Raw genomic sequence first — 20,306 nt, forward strand, 5'->3', positions numbered from 1 at the left:
GTTGCCTGGAAGCAAAATCGCAAAAAACTGATGAAATACTCCAGAGAATGGCATTTTGTGGCTTATAACACACATTAGAATGAAAGAAGGAGATAAAAGTAGGGTAACATGAAATCCATAGGTAGTAGATTAAAGGGGTAGGAGAAAGCAAAGTGAAGAAATCTGGAGGGTTGGATAAAACGCAAACTGCAGAGACACATACTGCTTTTACGCAGGCGGGTATAGGGTAGTTAATAATTAACCTTTACAGCACAGAGAGGTGGGATGCAGGGAACCAGGTGACAATGCAAGGTTCTGTGGCAGGTGTGTCCTGAGGGTCTGGGGAAAATGATTACTCTGAAATTTCAAAGGTATGTTATCTGAGATGCAAAAAGACAACAGACAGGCTCAATTAAGGCCAAGACTGACCTTTGTCAAGGAAGATACTGGCCTAGCACGTGACTACCAGCGGCCGCTTTGAGTTAGGACTTTGTATGTTCAGTCCTTCCTATGGGTTACTTTCCGTCTCCTGAGTTGGTAAGGCCTCCATGCAGGCCTCCCCTGAGCTGGTCAGGTCTAGTCAAGTGGCTGCTTTCTCCTCCAAACCTGCATTCTCAGCAACGCGGGCCAACCTGAGGCTCAGCTCATCCTCCATCTGCATGGGAATACGTGGACTTGGGTCCCACCATCCAACAGAGCCATAAACATTTGAGTCCCTCCTCTCCCCTCCCTGAAGTGCCCCAGAGCCCTCAGCCTTCCCCAAAGCAGCTGAAGTTGGGAGAGAGACAGCTTCTTGCCAGTAAGCTAGCCTTTGAATTTAACTCTCAGTTTCACAGGGCCTCCCACCACGAGGCTCAGCAAACAAGTTTCTAATGTTTTTAGCCTACCCAAAGTTCTGTAACCTCAGTGCTGACACCATTATTTCAGCTTTGGAGACCCCTTGACCCATCAGCCACAGCGGCTCTGCATACCTTTGGACTGAGGTGTGGAGCTTGATGCTCCATTGTCATGGTAACAGTCTTCCCTCTCCCACCCAGAGGAGAATGTGCCAGGACCAAAGTACCACCTGGGTGGCCTGTTTCGACCCTACCTTTTGTAGCTCAGCCTCATTAGACACACAGGAGAGTGAGAGACCCTTACTCTCCCTCCGACCCTCACCCCTGCCTAGGTGAGAGCATTTTCTGCCTGGTCGCAGGGGTCTGGTTATTTCCAGGAACCCTCCAGTGAAGGCTCTTGTCCTTTCTCTTTCAGAATGCCGTGTTTCCATCAGCACCTCAGCTTTGTCGCCACAACAGGCAGGCGCTGTGAAGGGTCTGGGATTTCACCCTACTAGCAAGTTAACCAGTTAGCTTAATACTGTTTTGGGATGCAGGCAGAAGACTTTGTTACTCTCAGCAGCAAGCAGCACGAACAGCTCATGATGAGCAGGAGAGGTTTTCTATGTGCCCCAAGTCCCATGGAGGGCATGGAGCTAGGCCTAGCTGGACGCTGAGTGGGATGCCGCAGGTTTGTGACTGAACTGAGTTCAGTGAGCTGTGGAATCTGCCACTTTGATGGTGAGTGGTCAGCAAGGCTGCTCTTTGGTAAGAGAGCTTACTTCATCCCTCAAGGTTGCTCACTGCAAACACAGCGCTGATAAACGGCCCAGGGCAGGAGCAGTCAGGGCCTGCATCCTCGGCCCATCCGGCAAGAAACGACAGGAATGCTCAGTGCCCATGCCGATCGATTCTCTCAACGTGTGTGCTGGTTAAGATGAATTCTCTGATTTCAAGGAAGGAGACATGGGAATACAGATCCACGTGGTTGAAGCAGCTTTCCAGCCCTAAAGCTACTTGAGCTCTGATCCCAACTGGGAAAGCCTAGAGAGGAGCACACTCACCTGCAGCCATTAGGGAAGATCAGATTGGTCCTTGAAAGTTCCCCATTTAAAGGAATTAAACTTCTAGCATCATTCTTAGGGTTTAAGCTATCCTTCTTTTGGAAAAAAAGGTATCGTGAACTATTTGATATGTATGTATAGGAGACCATAGTTATAAGTTTTGAAGCATAATAAAATGAATACCGATGGACCCATCACTAAATTGAAGAATTACAACTCACAATACCCCTGAAGCTATCTGTGGGTTCCTCCCAGCATGCTCAATGAACCCAAACAGCTAAAGCGAGGCTGGAGTTGAGTTCATGGCCCAGAGTCCCGAGGACTGAGGAGGACTCTGCAAACAGAAGAAATGAGCCACTGGCGTGGAAGACAATGCATCTTTTCAGCACTTCAAAGAGCAGATTTTTTAAAATCCCAACTGAACACCATGCATACCATTATCTTTAGCCTACTATAATCTTGGGCTCTTTTCTCCAATATAGAGCGCCTGGATAAAAAGGGTAAATGGAAGAAGTAAAGCAAGAAAGTACAGTGTTGACTTTACAGACAGCCTTGTGGTGACAGGGAACACAAACACTAGAGTAGGCAGTGAAGAGGAGAGGGAAGCAGGCAACTCTGCATTTCTAGGCAGCGGGATAAGCAGCCTGAGTTGGTTCAAGAACCAGCAGTGTCAGAGGACTTTCCCAGGAAGAGCCTTGAATACAAGAGGTAGGGGGATCCCCACAAGTTCACACAGCGGGGCTGCAAGGAAGCTGCAGTGGCCCAGCTCTGGTGCTTGCACTCAGTCACCTTCCCCATCCCCACTCCCTGCGGGTGGCCTCCCCGTGTCCCACACCTGTGATCATTCTCCTGAAGTTCATTTTCTTTATTTTGGTAAAATACGTAAAATATAAAACTCACCGTTTTAAAGTGCACGGTTCAGTGACACTTTTACACATACACTGCTGTGCAGCCATCACCACTATTAAATTCCCTGACATTTTCCTCACCCCAAGAGGAAACTCCGTGCCCATGAAGCAGTCGCCTCCCATCCTCCCTCTTCCCCCCCGGAACTGGCAATCACTGATCTGCTTTCTGTTTCTATGCATTTGCCTGTTCTGGACATTTCATATACATGGATTCATGTAACGTAAGGTCTTTTGTGCCTGACTCCTTTCACATGACATTACCTTTCCAAGGTCCATCTGTATTGTAGCATGTATCAATATGTTACTCCTATTATGGCGAAATAACATCACATGGTATGGATATACCACGTTTTATTTACCCATCTGTTGGTCTGTAGAAATTAAGATTCTTTCCCCCTTTTGGCTATTCAGAATAGTGCTGCCATGGAAATTTTTGTACTGATTTTTGTTTGAACACTTACTTCTCAGTTCTTTTGAATGTATACCGAGAAGTGGCATTGCACGATCATATAATAATTTCCTGTTGAATTTATGGAGGAACCATCAAAATGTTCAAAATGGTACCAGCCTGCTGGTATCTTTCTCTCCAAAGCTGGAACAGATGGAATAAGTTAATTTAACTGCATCATGAAGGACGTCTGGAATCACACCGAGGAGTTAATGAAAATGCCATTTAATTAATTATCAGTATATACTGTATGTTCAGGCATGGTAGGAAATGAAAGTAAAATAATTAATAAAGGCTGTTGGTACCATAAGCACTTACTTCTACAAAGGTAGATGAATGACAAAGACAGGTCAAGCCAGCAAGCCAATCCTTTGCTCCCAGGCCTTCCTTGCCAACAGTGGGTCCAGGAACCTCCCTACACTCAGTTCTCCAAGAGGGACACACTGGTGTTCAGTTTGTTCACAACTTCAATGAGACCAATAAACCTGGTTATTGACTGCCAGATGATTTTCTTTTTCTTTTCCTCCCTCAACTATAATTCTATTTTCATAAACCTGTTCAGGGTGAATTTTAATTCATAGAGAGTTCTTCATTGCTTGGGCAAGAGGGGTCATGCATTTTTGAACTCAGTAAAGCATTTACTGAATGCCTAGTGTATCTCGAGCTTGTAGCACAAAACTATTAAGAAGTTATCCTGTAGCTTTAACAACTATTTGTTTTCTCTAGAAACCTTCATACTATGTACACATGCACACCTCCCACACATTTTTCCTACAAGGATTTCAGGTAGGCTGCTGTTAAGATTTTTAGGCTTCTCACATGTGTCTTGTTTCTACTTCATTTTCTACCCTAAGACAATTGGGAAATCGAGGGCAGCGGGGAGAGGAAGAGTAGCCTCTGTAAACATCCTTAATATTTAACATAAGGGGGAAAATCCCAAGTGTCTCTACTCTTGAATAGATTGACTAAATGCAGAATAACAATGAATCCACATTTTAAGAAATGTTTTAGTTGAAATAATTTTCAATTTGCAGAAAAGTTGCAAAACTAGTACAGAAAGTTTGCATATAGCCTTGACTACCTAACGATTTACAGTGATCAAAACCAGGAGTTGAGCATCAGTACAATACTACTAACTAAATTACTGAGTTTTCTGAAACTTCACTAGTTTTCTCATACTGTCCCTTTTATGTTCCAGGACCCAGTCCAAGATCTTATATTGCACTTAATTGTTGTGTCTCATTAGTGTCCACCAGTCTGTGATATTTGTCCTTCTTTCCTTGGCTTTCATGATAAGTACTTCTGATAAGTACTGGTCAGTTATTTGGAAGTTCTCTCATTTTGGGTTTTCCAATGTTTTCTCATGATTAGACTGAGGTTGTGGTTTTGGGGTTTTTTGGGGTTTTTTTTTTTTTTTGGCATATTGTTCTTAAACCACAGAATGCTGTTGTGTCTTTGTCATTGCACCATATCAAAGGACACCTGATATTATGTCATATTTCTGGTGATGTTAATCTTGATCTCTTCGTTAAGGTGGTGTCCACCAGGTTTCTCCACTGTAAAGTTACTATTTTTTCTTTTCTAACTGGTAAATATCTTTGCGTAGATATTTTGGGACTGTTAATATCTTGCTTCTCTTCAGTCTTTTGCCCACTCATTTTAGCATCTACCAGTGGCATCTTACATGCAACAATTATTGCTGTAATGCTTGCCTACTTGTGATATTTTTATCTCCTTCATTTTATTTATATTTGTTCATTGGAGAAGCTACAACTTCTCCATATATTTATTTATTATACTAGTTATATAAATATGGTGTCATGGACATTTTATTCTACAGGTTATAGTCTAGTACCATCATTATTTATTTTATGGCTTAAATTATTTTGGCTCTCCTTCCAGTTGGCTCCTATGTCCTTTTGACACACCCCTTCTTTTACTGAATTCTCGCTTATTTTCTGTTTTCCTAGGATATTCACATATATTTTCCCTGTCCCAGGCCTCGAATTAACCACTTATTCAAGGGGTTCTGATTCCTTTTGTTAGAAAATGGTATTTAGAAATCAGTGCCTGGGCTCTAGTTTTGCTTATTGCTATGTCCATTTTTCCTAGAACCTCTCAGCAAGGACATGCATATATACCAACCATGCATATTTGTATGCTTATACCTGTTTCTATATCTACCTGTAAGTATACATATTCTAAACCATGATTTCATTCCAATACCTCTGATTCCAATCCAGTATGACATTTCCTTCCAGCCCTTTCCCTTTCTTTTTGCAAGTTCTTCGATACTGAGAAACCTTTTTTAGAGGCCACCTGAATTCCTTGGCTTCTGTTCCATTTCTTGTTCTCTTAGCCATCAGTTTTTATATTTTTAATATAAAAATATTTTTTATTTTATATTTTATATTTTTTATATTTTTGTGCTATTGAAGGTATATCTTCAGGGAAGACTTCTAGAAGTGGGATCGCTGGATCAAAGGCAGGTGCCTCTAGTTTTGTTAAGTATTGCCACATTTCCTTGCCTAGGATGTGACTACCACCATGATCCACTTTTAGTCAGGAATTTTTATGTTCAGACCACCTTATTTGGTCACTTTAGGTCTCTGAGTTTAAGTCCCACTGTAACCAAACAAACTGGGATGTGGCCACATGGCACCTTGACACATGACCCAACAAGTAGTGTTGAAGGAAACAGGTTTTTATTAACAGGGTTCCTACCCCTGGGGGCTGAGCGCACTCCTGCTCAGAGCCCTCCTCTCCCATGACACCCAGCACTTCCCTTGTTTCCCAAAAGGCTACAGGCCAAAACCATGCCCAGAAGTTCCTCACATCCTTATCTGCTCTTAAGCCGGCCATGCAAACTGATCTCCATCCCCTCTGGAAGGTGCCCTTGTGGGTCTCGGAGTCGCCACCTCTCGCAGCAGCCCTCTCCTTCAGGACCGGGGGTGCACTGTTCTCAGCCTCCATGCAGTGGTTCAAGGAAACATATGCCGTGTTACACTGGATCATGGTGGGGTCCAGGGTGACACAGTCCCAAGAGATTGTCTTCTCCATACATCCTTCAGAGAGGTAGAAGTCTGCAACTCAACATTCCCAGTCACAGGTCATCTCCAAGCATCTCCCATGAATCTGTGCTTGGTTAAACAGGTCCCCGCAGCTCCATCAGCTCTACCACAGTATTCTGTAGTCTGACCTTCTCCTCCTGCAGACCTCGTAGTGCCCTCCTGTGTCTCTTTTACTCACTGTGGACCTCCTTTTTTTTGCAGTGGACTCTTCTACACCCTTTCAGCCCACCCTCATTTAAATGCTCAGCCCAGAACTTCCTATGTGACCTCATATTTGGCCCCTCCTATAGTGTATTAATGTCCCTCATTTTTGCCAGCTCTCCCATATATTTTACCTTCTTTTGGCTGCCATCTTTAGTCAGTGCAAGAGTTTCCAGTGACACAGTGGCACCTGGAGTGTCCATCTGCCTCCCCTAGCTATGTCACAAGTCACTATATACTCTTAAAGTTACATACACCTTTCTCCCTGGGTGGCAGTCCTCTTCCCTTCAGGAAAGTCACAGCTATTAACTTGCCATTGCTACGCAAAGTATCTTAAATTCAGTATCATCCACTTCCCTCTTCCCCCAATCAAGGGTTGTGGAGGATACACTCTGCTATTTTCAGGGGACCTCCACTCCATAACACCACTATGTAGACCCCCCACCAAACTTTCACATTTTGTAGGTGACCCTTTTTTGGTCACACATACCACTCAAGCAAAAGGGACAAGGAGATCCTATTTTATGTTCCTTAATTTGAGAAATTCTAGTCATTCTATGTAAATTATAAAATCTCAAACTTTCTTCCTCAGTTCAGGCATTTTACCACCAATGTAACCGCATACTAAAATGCCATTATTTGTCTTTTGGTTCTCTCTTCCCTCCTGCCCTTTTACTCACTTTTCTATATAACAATTAATGTGACCAATGCCATCAAACCCACGGATTCCCAAAGACTGAGCCACAAATTAGGGCATGTTACTTCAGAACCACCTGATCAGAGTTTCAAAAAAAATGCAGATTTCTGGACCCCCCAACCCCTGCCCCCGGAAATTTTGAATCAGGATGTCTGGGGTACTGCCCAGATGTTTCTATGTTTTTAAAGTTCCCCAGGGGATTCTGATGCACAGCCAGGTTTGGGAACCACTGATCTGACCTCAAAACGTGAGTCTGCTGTTTTCTTCTGCTCTTGATGATATTTGAGGAGATGAATTCTCATTCGAGTAAATGTGAGAACTGCTCATTTCTTTTACCGAAGATCAGGTTCTGGTGTTCCCTCTACTTGGACCCAGCAGTGCATCTGCTTCCCCAAATCTTAAGGCCAAAGGACATTGGTTCAGGCTTTAGGAGTTAGATTCCCCTCTTCATTTAGTCCTAGGAACATGTTGTAGTCCTGATCAGCCCTGGTCAGGGAATCCCTGGGTAAAATAGCTATACAATATGGTGATTTATTTTTTACTTTTCAATCCTCACCTGAGGATATGTTTATTGATTTTAGGGGGTGGGGGTGGAGAGAGAGAGAAATATCGATGTGAAAGAAACATTGATTGGTTGCCTCCTGTACACACCCTGTACAAGGATTGAACCCACAACGTTTTGGTGTGCATGACACTCCAACCAACTGAGTCACCCGACCAAGGCATGATACTGTGATTTATAATAAGAAATATATATTTGGTTTTGTCTCTATTTCTGGTACAGAACTCTTAAAGCCCTTGGAACTTCCTAAATGTTGAGAGCTATAAATGTGTCTTTCATTATTTTAATGAGGTAACACAGTTGGACACACCTAAGGTTGGGGACTGGTTGCCAGAAGAACCAACCATGAGATTAGAGGGTAGGCACTTTCAGTTCTAGCCCCCTGACCTCCTGGCAGGGGATAGGGGATGGAGGTTGAGTCAATCACCAATGGCCAATGATTTAATCAGTCATCACTGTTAGTGAAGCTTCCATAAAAACATGAAAGGGTTCAGAGAGCTTCCAGTTTGGGGAATCAGAATACCTCCTTGTACCACTGTGCTGGGCCCAAACTTCGTTGTTTGGGAAGCTCCTTAATTTGGGATAGTGCCTTATGTATCTCTTCATCTGGCTGTTGATTCATATCCTTTATTATCCTTAGTAATAAATCAATAATTTAGTAAGTAAATGGTTTTCCTGAGTTCTGTGAGCTGCTCTAGAACATTAACAGAACCCAAGGATGGAGTTGTGGAAACCTTCCATCTGTAGCTGATCAATCAGAAGCACAGATCACAATCTAGACTTGTGATTGGCATCTGAAGTAGAAAGTGTTATGGGTCTCAAACCTCAACCTGTGGAATCTGATTCTATTTCCAGAAAGATAATATCAGAATTGATTGGAATTGTGAGACACATAACTGGTGTCCAAAAATTGCTTCATTGGTGGTATAGGAAAAATCCACCCCACACACAGACACTGGAGTTGGGTACAGAATTTTTGGCTGGTTCTGGGGATCCTTCGGTCCCAAGTTGCCGGGACCATACCAGGTTCATCTTGCAGTCAGTCCACATGTCTGGGTCCAACAAAGATGAGCCAGGATCAGGAAAAAGAAGAGACTTTGGAAAGCACGTAGCTTATCTGGTGCCTTGGGTCTGCCTTGTTCTTCTCCAACTACCTGAAAAATGAGGTCAGGCCTGGATCAGCATTAAGCAGTAGGTGCATCTCAGGCACTTACACATTTTTTGTGTTTCGGAACTGTCTGAAGGAGCAGAGACCTACTTGGGCATAAGCCATATCTCCACTCAGGGATCTAGATAAATCTGAGGCTAAGACCACAACCCAGAGTGTGGAAGGGACTAGAAAAAGGACCAGGATGCCAGTCTGGGCTGTGTGCTTCTTTCTTCAGTTACTCTCTTAAGAACTCTCGGGGTTACATGGTTAAAGATGATCTCTGCGTTTCCACATACACATGCGCTTCCACAGTTCCATTCTTGTACTTTCTTTCATGTGAAGTAACTAACTTTCTCTTAGATCCACTTCAGATGCCTGAGGAAAAGAATCTGAAAAGCTTGGAGTCAAATGTTCATGGGGTTGTAAGTAAGGTGACAGAGCACAGATATGGCCACTCAAAACCAATTTTATCATCTGGAGAAGTTTCTAGAGAAGAGGGGGATCACTGTGCCCTAACAAGACACAAAGCTATCTTTTTTACCTTGGGTGAGGAGGAAGGGACAGGTGCCTGACCTTGTGCTCAAAACCAGAAGAGCTGCTGCAGTGGCAGAAACCTTCATGACTATGTGAACTATAATTGCAGCCCAGGGCTGTCATCCAGTCCTAGACCCTCACCAGAGGTGTCTGCCTTCCCCCTACTACCTCTTTGAGTCAAGTTTCAGAGTACCTGTCCCCTTTTGAGAGAAGTTTCCCTGCCTTCTCCCTTTGTCCAAAAGGGCACCCTAGAAAGCCAGGCTTCATTCTGCGTGACCCGCCTTCCACAACTGCTCAGTGGGCCAAAGAGCGGTCAATTTATAGGTGGGGTCATACCACAGGAGATGGCTGCTTCAGGTAAATGAGTCAGCAAATCAGATGCTCAAGGCAGAAGCAGTCAGAAGGTTATGAGACTCATCATGGGAGATGTGGTGTTGAGGCAGCAGAAACTCTGAGAAAGCAAAATCAACAAGGAGGGGAAAAAGAGGTTCAGACTAGAGAGAAGGAATGAGGAAATCAGCAGTGAGAGGTAACCAGATGGGAAGTGTAGAGAGAAGTAGAGACAGGGGGAGAGACAGCTCCATGAGGTAGCAAACAAAACAGCTGGTGCTGGTGTTGTCTTGCTTCTGAGGTTGAGATTTCTGGGCCCCATCCATCCTTAAGCCACCAAATTTGTTGGGGAGACTAAGTTCGTTGAAATGTTTTATTTTTTTAGTAACTGTTTTCAACAATATTCTGTTAAACCCCCCAGCCTGTGGGGTAGAGAGTGACTTTCATCATTACCTCAGTTCAGTTTCATAACATGCAGGTCACTTGTAATGGCTCAGTCCCATTCCAGGCTTCCTAATAGCTTCTTGAGACATAATTCACATATCATACAATCCACCCATTTAAAGAGTGCCATTCATTGGTTTATAGTGTCTACATAGAGTTATGCAGTGATGGCAACAATCAATTTAAAAACATTTTCATCATACCAAAAAGAAACCCCATACTCTTTATTAGTCGCCCTTCTGACTCTCCCCATACCTCCAGCCCTAGGAAACCACTAGTTATTTTCTGTCTCTATGGATTTGTCTATTATGGACATTTCATATAAACGGAATAATATAAAATGTGGTCTTTGTGACTGGCTTCTTTCACTCAGCATGATGTTTTCAAGGTTCATCCACATTGTAGCTTGTATAAGCCCTTCATTCCTTTTTAAGGCTGAATTATATTCCACTCTATGGATATACCAAAATTTATTTGTCCATTCGTCTGTTGCTGAAAAGTTTAACTCTTTCTACTTTTTGGCTATTATGAATAATGCTGCTGTAACCATTCGTGTACAGGTTTTCATGGGGACAGGTTTTTTTCCTCCTGGATCTATACCTCAGAGTAGAACGCTGGGTCATACAGTAACTCTATGGTTAACATTTTGGAGAACTGCCAGAGCTCAGTCCCATTTGAAATTCCAGTCATATTTCCTCTTCAGGTCTCCTCATTCTTCTCCCAGAGCTGGCTAAACTTTTGGCTCTGCCCTCTTGGAGTGTGGGAGGGACATATCCCCAGGCTCCACCTGGTTCAGTCTAAAGTCAGTGGCCTGCTGGGACCCATGACTGTACTTCGGACTTCCCTTCCTCTGCTTCATCTGCAGTCACAGAAACTGTCGTGGTCTTCTGAGAGTGCAAGGACCTGGAATGCCCCCATTTTCTTCATTCCTGAAAACAACCCTACAGGACTTTATACCCCCCGCCAGATATATTTCAGTGAACTTCCTCCATTCAGAAACTCAGGCAAGAAGCAGATATTCATCTCTGAGTAAGTACACTCTCAAACTTCAAGGATGTGTATCTAGCACCATCTTCTCCCCAAGACTGAGAGGGACAGAGAACAGTATACATTCCCTCTAGGCCCCCAGAACCTCCTTGTCTCTAATCCCTCTCTTTTATTTTTCACTGTTAAAGGCCACTGGACCAGTTCAACTTCTTCCATCCCTCTCTCTCCTCTACTCTTATTTCCTGGCCCGATCCTATTCCTGGGAGACTCCCCTGAGGAATTAGACCTCACTGAAATTTGAAATTTATGACTTCAGTAACTTTTTTCTCAACACGGAGCTACCTCCCCACTATTCCTTTCCTTTTCGGTAACATAGAGGATGCTGTGTAGGAATCGTACCTAATCAGAAGCTTACATCAATCCATTAGTATTTCAGTAAACCTCCCTTTTCTCCGATTTCCTGAAAGGAAATGAACTACACCTGATCCTCCTTTCTTCTTAAAAACACCCAGCCATCTCAGTTGCTCTGGACTCTATATCCATACCCTCTCTTCCCTCACTTTAAGGACAGGCCATCTTTAGCACGGACTGACTAGGACTCACAGAAGGCCAGTTTTCAGGGTGGCCGCCACGTGGACCCCTCCCTCCCCTAGCTGCGTAGGACTTCCTCCCACCTCTGAATCCCCTACTGCCATTTTCCAGAGAGGGGCCTGCCATCATTCCCTTTCATCACGTTCCAGATGAATGCCTGTCAAAACCTTGGTTCCTGCATTTGGGAAGGTTGCTAAGGGTGGTTCTAGATAAACTGCTAGCGTCTTGTCGTTCTCACCCCTTCTTGAGCTCTTCCTTTTGGCCCATGTTCCAGAACCCTGGGTGCATTTCTTTCTCACTCTTATGCTATGGGATTTTTGTCTTATTTATTCCTTCGTTCGTTCATTTGTTTGTTTGTTTGTTTTTTTCTCTCCTATAAGACCTAACACAGTGGAGTTATTTTTTGGACCTGAAGTAGTTAACACTGATTTAGTATCTGCTATGTGGAAAGCACTGTTCCCAGTGCTTTATGTAAACATTTGCATTACATTGCATTGCATTGCATTGCATACATTGTATTGTATTACATTGCATTTGGAGGAAAATATTCTGGGAAGAAAGTATAGAAATGGTAGGAGTAGTTCTTACCTCACTCTGCCTTGTACTCACAAGGTGATCCTGATTAAGCTGCATAATCCTGGTTAAGCAACATTTTTTTCTATAGAAAGGAAGGGGCCTTGCAAACTGGTTGTATACACTGGTAAGATCATTGTTACACTTAATATAGTGCAATATTTATGACCTAAATTCCAATTTTCCATTATCAGGTATCATCCTACACACTGTTAAAAACGAAATTCATGTTTATGACAATTCTATCCTAAACCTGAATTTCTGTTGAAAAAATTTAATGTGGATTTGGCTTCTGAGATAGCCCATTATAAGGAGAACAGCATTTTTTAAAAATAACTTTTAAGTAGGTTCTGAAAAAGAAATTAAAAATTAAAATTAAACAATTCAACTGAGTAAATCTTAATTGGCTTCTTTGTTCAATCATTCATGAACCCTGCAGTATCCAATTTAGCAAATAGAAAGGGGCTCTGAGGAGGGGTAAGAAATAAAAGATTTTCATGGGCAGGAGGGAGCAGGAACAAAGAAGTTATACTAGATGAGAAAGCAAATTTGTTATGACAAGTTCATTTTCCTTTAGGCCCTAAAGTTAAGGAGATGGCAGGGCCTAGCAGGCAGATTTTCTAAGTAGTGCTAATCAGGCAATTCTTGACTGGTTTAGGATTCTATTTGGAATTATAATTAAGTTAAATCTTGGTTTGGTGACCAGGGCTGGGTGGGGAGGTTGGGGAGAAGGGGTCATAGCCAGTGTTTTGTTTGTTTGTTTCTTCCTTTTATTAATAACTGACATCATTTTGAGCCTGTGTTCCTGTTTTTAGGAACACACACACACACACACACACATACAATTTAGCTATGCCTCTTGGTGATCTTTCATTATGAAGGGAACAAAGCTAAATTAAACTGCAAAGTTCTTTAAATGTTTTCTTGTTGCTATTGTTTAGCAATATAACTATACTTTCCATTACTGATTTTTAAAAATTATTTCCATGTCTTTACAAAAGTAATTTGTGCTCATGGAAAGTTATTTAGAAAATAAAATATAAGCAAAAAGAAGAAACTAAAAAATTGCCTGAAGGTCCTCTACCTAGATGCTTCTGTAACACTTTGGTATCTCCTCCTCCAATATTTTTTCAAAGCATACAGATTCATGAGGCAGGAAAACATGCTGAGATGTTAGTTTGTTTCACTTGGGTCCTGTTGTGAAAACACCTAGGGGCTCGCTGTGAAAACACCCTTGCTCTGAATTCAGTCTTTTTTTCCCAGCCTTCTGTTTATGAAGAAAGAGTCCAGGGGAAAGGGTAGAGTATGGAATGAGCAGGGAAGAGAGGGAACTTACCATATTTTACCATGTATAAGGCGCACCCACATTTTTGGCCTGAGCTTTCAGGGAAAAAGAAACTTCCATTTTAATTTTTTAATTCAATTTTAATTTATTTAGTTAGAAACAAAACCGATTATCATATTCCAGGGTATTGTTTTCAAATAAATATCATTATTGCTTTCTAGAGTTACACTTTTAAAACATACACCTAAATAAAATAATTAAAAACAATTATATAGATACAGAATTAGTACTTCCCATGTATAATGCACATCCTTATTTTTCCCTCAAAAATTTGAGCAGAAATGTGTGCATTATAAACAGCAAAATACAGTAGGTGAGATAGGGAAGGGAAACAGGGACGAGGACATCTCCCTCCTACAGAGGGACAGGCACTCTGGTGAGTGGTATGTGGATCTCATGTAGACAATGAACTCTTAGAGCCACGCAGGGAACATATGCCCATTTCTTAGGCCTCTGTGGTTCCATTCCACAGTGGGGCTTTTCAGTGGTGAGACTAGAAGCCGGTGGCAAGGAGAGGTCAACTCGAATATAGACCTGGACAACCAATTTCATTCCTAATGAGACAGGCTAGTAAGCCAGGACAAATGGAATAGGAAACTGAGACAGTTTCAAGCCCAAGCAGTACAGCCATTTAGTAAATCTCACAATCCTATCTTCTCTAACCAAGGACACTTAAGAATAAATGCCTTACACCTCTCCTCCCCAGCCAGAGGGTAAATAGCTTAAATCACCCTACTCAGGGAGATAGAACACAAAAATCCAATTAGTGTCATTTGTGCCAACCGCCCCCAAGGATGAAGTCAGGGGATAAGTGTCATTTTGATGCAGCACCATAAAGCTAACGAATATCCTATTGAGATCCTCCCCTGGTATCTCCCTTAAACACCCAGCCTTTAAAATCTTTAAGACAAAGGACCTAGTGGGCTCTCCCGCTCCTCTCAGAAGCATGCCCGTGCCTTTCCCTTCCCCTGTTTTCCCCCCAGGGATGCTACCTTTGCCCTCTCCTTCTCCCAAATTCCAAGGGCCCTCTTTTGGTTCTGTAACTTGTTTCCTGAGCCTCTGCAGACCAGTTGGCTCACTTCTACTACCTCTGTAACTTTCTAAATGAACTTTCTCTTATAATTTGAGTTCTTGGCTCTTAATTGATGAACTCAAGAACCGAGGCCCCCGCCTTGCCACTAACACCTGGTGCCATTTCACCACCAATATCACCAATAACACTGCCATCCAGTTCCCCTGGGCTCATAAAAGCGGAGTCAGCAGAGATGGGACTCCAGTGCGCGGACAGAGTATATACTCTAAAACACATTTTTTTTCATGTTTTCTTGTCTTCTCTCCATGTTGCCTCTAAGTCACCTGAAAAAGCAGTGTTCTCTTTTCCCCCTTCTGGTTCTTTTTACTCGATGTCTCAAATGAGTAACATTGAACCTTGTAGTAGCTACAACTGGGAGCGACTGCCTAGATGCCAAGAGTGGGTCTGTCTGTGCAGCTGAGGAAAGATTGCTTCATGGCAACTGTTTCTTTGTATATAAAATTGATAGGGGAACTCAAGAGTTATAGATTTTAGCTGTAGTCATAGTTGATAGGCTTAAGTGATTAATGCCTGTGGAAAGCTGTTATTCCAGGAACTGGAATGCGTGACTCCAACCTTTGTGCCCCAGCAGGTCTGCAAGTGATGGAGATGGTATCTGAATTGTTAATCAACAGGTAAAGAAGTCCTAGGAAAATTGCCCCTGGACTATAACTCTAGAGTGATGGGGTGCAGAGCAGGGGTCCCCTGAAAATAGAGCCTATTTCCCACAAACCTTGATTGGGAGAAGGGGGAAGTGGATGATACAGCCTTTAAGATTCTTTGCATAACAATGGCAAGTTAATAGCCGTGCCTTTCCTGAGGGGAAGAGGGCTGCTACCCAGTGCAAAAAGGGTACAGGACTGCAAGAGCATTCTGTGACTCGTGACATGGCCCGGAGAGCTTATACAGCACCTGCACGAGAGGCAAGGAGCAGATGCCCATCCTGGATGCCCCTGTGTCACTGGAAACTCTTGCTCTGACGAAAGAGGCAGCTGAAAGAAGATAAAAGTTCAGGGGAACTGGCAAAAAGAGTGGACACTAACATATCATAGGAGGGGCCAGATATAATGTCACATAGGTAGTTCTGGGCCGAGCTTTTAAAAATGAGGGTGGGCTGAAAGAGAAGAGAAAGGAGCCTTGTGGCCTGAGAGGGTGTAGACAGGAGTTGGCTACGAGGTCTGAAGTGAGAAAGAGAAGACCGAGGCAGAGCTGATGGAGCTGTCTGTGCAGGGGCCTGCCTAACCAAGCGCGAATTCGTGGGAGATGCTGGAGTTGAACTGTGACTGGGAATGCTGAGCTACTTCTGCTCCTCTGAAGGATGTACAGAGAAGTCACTCTCTTGGGACATGTGCCTCCCTGGACCCCACCATGATCCAGTGTAACACGGCATATGTTTCCCTGAACCACCGCATGGAGGCTGAGAACAGTGCACCCCCAGTCCTGAAGGAGAGGGCTGCTACGAGAGGTGGCGACTCCGAGACCCACAAGGGCACCTTCCAGAGGGGATGGAGATCTGTTTGTATGGCTGGCTTAAGAGCAGATAAGGATGTGAGGAACTTCTGGGCATGGTTTTGGCCTGTAGCCTTTTGGGAAACAAGGGAAGTGCTGGGTGTCATGGGAGAGGAGGGCTCTGAGCAGTGCTCTCAGCCCCCGCCCCCACCCCACCCAGAGGTTGGAACTCTGTTAATGAAAACCTGTTTCCTTCAACACTAATTGTTGGGTCATGTGTCAAGGTGCCATGTAGCCAAGCCCGGGTGTGCTCAGTTACATTATCTGATTAACATTTTTTCCAAACCCCTTACCTACCCCTTCTTCTCCTTATGAAAAGGTTGGCTTGAGAGGAGATATTAAGATGATTTTTGAGGGTGCATAACCCACCATCTTCTCAGCTCACCAGCATCTGAATAAAGTGTCTATAAAGATTCAATCCTTCTCTCTACTTGTTGGTTCTGGTAGTGGTAGGCAGCATGAACGCTAACTTTTCAGGTGTTACAATGGCAACAGTGTGGTAATTGCAGGGGGAAAGGGGTGGGTGGAGTTGGAAGAAGGTTTGGGGGGAGGATAAATGTAGTGGGTTGAATAGCGTTCCCCAAAAATTCATGTCCACCTGGAGCCCAAGAATATGACTTTATTTAGAAGTAGAGTATTTGCAGATGTAATTATTGAAGATGAGGTCATATTGGAATATGGTGGGCACTAATCTAATGGCGGGGGTGCCCTCGTAAGAAGAGGAGAGGACACTCGAAGACACACTCAGGGAAGAAGGTCATGTGAAGATAGTGGAAGAGTGAGTGATGCAGCTGCAAACCAATGAATGCCAAGGCTTAAGGGGAGCCAGCAGAAGCTAGGAAGAGGCAAGTAAGCATTCTTCCCTGGAGCCTTTGGAGGGAGTATGTCCTGGAGACACTTTGATTTCAGCTTTCTAGCCTCTAGCACTGTGAGAGAGCTATGAGGGAACTGTGGGAGCAGCGTCTGTTGTGTTAAGCCACACAGTTTGTGGTCATTTGTTACAGCAGCCATAGGGAACTATTAACAATACCCACGTAAAGTTTCTGGCACACAGCTAGAATGTGCTGTTGTCCTTGCCCTCCTCTTCTTTTCTACTCTTAATTGCACCAGTTCTCCCATGGACACATGTCGAAGGTGAGTCTAACATGAAGCTGCTATGGGAGAAACCTGGTTCTTGCTGGTGCATTAAAGAATTACAGATCAGCAAGTCCATTAGTACGCAAGCAAGGCTTATTAGTGATACATTCTCATGGAAGAGAATGGGCTTTGCTGAGGTAGAGGAGAAGGGAATAGGTTCAAGGCGTGGTAAGGGCAGAAAGAGCAGGGGCGTCAAGAGGCAGGGTGGCAAGAGCATCAGGCTCTTTGTTCTGAGGACTTACATCGTTGGCAGGATGGGGATAAAGAAGTTACATATTGATTGACGGGTAAATGTGGGGCCAGGTTTCCTGAGGGGGACGTGACTACCCAAACTTAGGTATGTGTGCAGGGCTGTTAGCCCTAATCCTTATCTTGCTCCAGACCACATTTGTTCATTTTGTTGTAAAACAGATACATGACCAGAGGCAGTTAATTAAAGTTGGAGCAGTTCCCCAAAGTAATTTATGGGCTCTTTCTGTAGTACATTAGGGACCCCTTTGAAAACAGATAACGACCAGAGGTAGGCAATTAACCAAAGTTGTTTTATGGGCTTTTTCTTTGGGCACTGTGGACCTCCTCTCCTTCCCCCTTTCAGACCTTGGAATGAATACACACTTTCAAGGCTTTGTTTCCAAGATAGAAGAAATGATACATAGAATTTCAAGGACTTCCCTCCTTCCCTGCTAACATAGTGTTTCTTGTAATGTTGGAACACCTGCCAATTTATCAGAACAGGCTCAGGACTGCTGAATTAGTGGGTGAGACATGTCTCCCTTCTCCTCCTTGCCTTGGTTTACTATCCCTTCTACCTAAGTGCTATAAGGCATTTTCTGTCAACCAGGATGCTAGACACTGGACAGCAATAGCATTGCAGTCTGAGTTCTTCCAATAATAACTTCTGCCTCAAAGCAATTGTGAAAGCAAAATCAAAACTCAGTAGGTTGGGCTTCAACTAGTTCCTCATAAACAGTTCCGAGCTAGAATGTCACAATGTCATTTCTTCTCATTTCGTGCACATATGACCACTATCTGATGACTTTCTGTAAGCCATCCTTGTTCCTTATGTGTGTCTGCCAGTTAGAAGGAATCCTGGCTCAGAGTTACTGGTTTTCGCAGTGGTCTAGACAGCAACCTAGGTTTTTTGTTTTTGTTTTGTTTTCTTCTGGCTGTTTGTTTAGTTGGCTTCTAAAAAGGAATCTGATGCAAAGAGCAGCTGTTATTGTTTTCTTTGTCTTTCTTTTTCTTTGCCTGAGGACAAAGTGCCAGGCTGTCCTGTGATTATTGAATGGGTTGGCATTCTCTGGTACTTGGAGTTGGTGTTGTAGAAAATGAAGAGGCTGCCACAGAGGGGTAAGTGTGGATACCCTCTCTCTCCATATCATTGGAGGCAGGAGAAATTCTGCCTCAGACACGGTGCTCTGGAGCAGAAACAAGCTAATTTTCTCCTGTTTCCAAAATAACAGGATTGTTTGTCCTATTCTTGTTGGGTGGTTTTATAAGATGAGCTATTGGGTGGACCAAAAAGTCCTTTTGTTTTCTTCCTGTAAGGTGGCTCTAGTAGCACTTAGTTGTCTTTAACTTCATTTGAAAACATTTTGTTAGCTTGTATTGTGACAGTGGTCATATCAGTGTGCATTTTTATGTATTTATTTTTTAATTCTTCAACTGACTATTTTTTCATACTACCTTCCAGTTATGAAAACATATTTCACATGGTTATAGTAACAGCTACAATACCACCATTTATCTTTATTTTAATTTAACATATTATCAGAAACACTTTTAAGGTCTCATTTTCATAGTGTTATTTTAGTTATTTCTCTTGTGTTTTAAAAAAGTTTGTTTACCAAACCACATTGAATCATTTTTTTGAATTCTGAATAGACCTTTTATTTATTTATTTTTAATTAATTAATTTTTCCAAATACATTTATCTCTGCCTTCCCCCACCACTTTCCCCTGCCCCACCCACCCCCACCTCCCTCCCTCAATCCTTCCCCACTTTGGCTTTGTCCTTGGGTCCTTTATACACGTTCCTTGACTTGACCCTTCCCTTCTCTTTCTATGTCCCACCCTCCTCCTTCCCTCTTGACTCTGTTGGTTTGTTTTTTCTTTCAATGTTGCTGGTTATATTTTCCTTGCTTATTTGTTTTGTTGGTTTGGTTCCACTTATAGGTGAGATCATATGGTATTTTGTAGACTATTTCACAAAAGTGTGATGCGGGGCCTACTAAAAGGCTTATTTTCCTATATAAAATGTTGAGAGAAAGTAACTAAATGAAAGAGAACCACAACTATTTATTGCTTGCCACCTGGGTGCACATTGTAGAAAAGAGATGACAATGGTCTCATTTAAGAGAGGATTGAAATGAGGAAGTCAAGTTTAAGTGAAATTGCCTATTAATAATTCTTCTAACTTTGAAATTCTATGGCTTAATGGAAGAGATAAGAATAAAATAACCAAATGCACAGTAAAAATATTCAATGTGAGCAATAATCACACTGTTGCATTAGGAATCAAATGCTCCTAGACCTGGGTGTTCTCCAAGCTCCCTCCCTCCAAAGCCCAAGATTTTACAAATAAATGAACCATATGCCTTTTGCCATTCCAAACTGGTTTATTCACCTTCAGTACCTAACCTCTCACTATCAGCAGGATCTTGTCTATTGCTTCAAGGGGTCTTCTTCCTGGATTTATTCTGTGTGTGAGCCTTTCCATTAAACTGGAGTTCCTTGTAAGCAACACTCTGTAGGTTCCCTGAATCCCAAGAGCCTAGCACAATGCCTCACAACACACGTAGGTGCTCATTGGGTGCTTGCTGAGTTGTTTAATTAATTGATTTGATGAAATAGCAGGTGAATCTCCAGATGTGAGATATTTGTGTAATA

At 43.0% G+C, this 20,306-nt stretch overlaps 1 protein-coding gene and 1 non-coding gene across 6 annotated transcripts in view; both read left to right on the forward strand.

The window, feature by feature from the left end:
* Positions 1 to 11,047: 11,047 nt before the first annotated feature.
* The window catches only part of PDCD1LG2 (programmed cell death 1 ligand 2), a 95,608-nt gene continuing 86,349 nt past the window's right edge, over positions 11,048 to 20,306 (forward strand). For 4 of the 5 annotated variants that reach the window (XM_054583095.1, XM_054583096.1, XM_054583094.1 and 1 more), the window contains exon 1: positions 11,048 to 11,232. In XM_054583095.1, the coding sequence (XP_054439070.1) occupies positions 11,112 to 11,232 (121 nt within the window). In that variant the 5' untranslated portion in view covers positions 11,048 to 11,111. Of the gene's footprint in view, positions 11,233 to 18,458; positions 18,768 to 20,306 lie in introns of those variants that run through there. The other variant, XM_054583098.1, reaches the window with a different exon arrangement.
* On the forward strand, positions 12,583 to 12,653 carry LOC129078530 (small nucleolar RNA SNORD50). The gene has a single exon (XR_008529979.1). It is a non-coding gene; the product is annotated as a small nucleolar RNA SNORD50 (small nucleolar RNA).

This window comes from Pteronotus mesoamericanus, unplaced genomic scaffold (assembly GCF_021234165.1).
Source record: "Pteronotus mesoamericanus isolate MK-2021 breed Mesoamerican mustached bat unplaced genomic scaffold, CSHL_Meso_final contig_73, whole genome shotgun sequence".
Classification (NCBI taxonomy): Eukaryota; Metazoa; Chordata; class Mammalia; order Chiroptera; family Mormoopidae; genus Pteronotus; species Pteronotus mesoamericanus.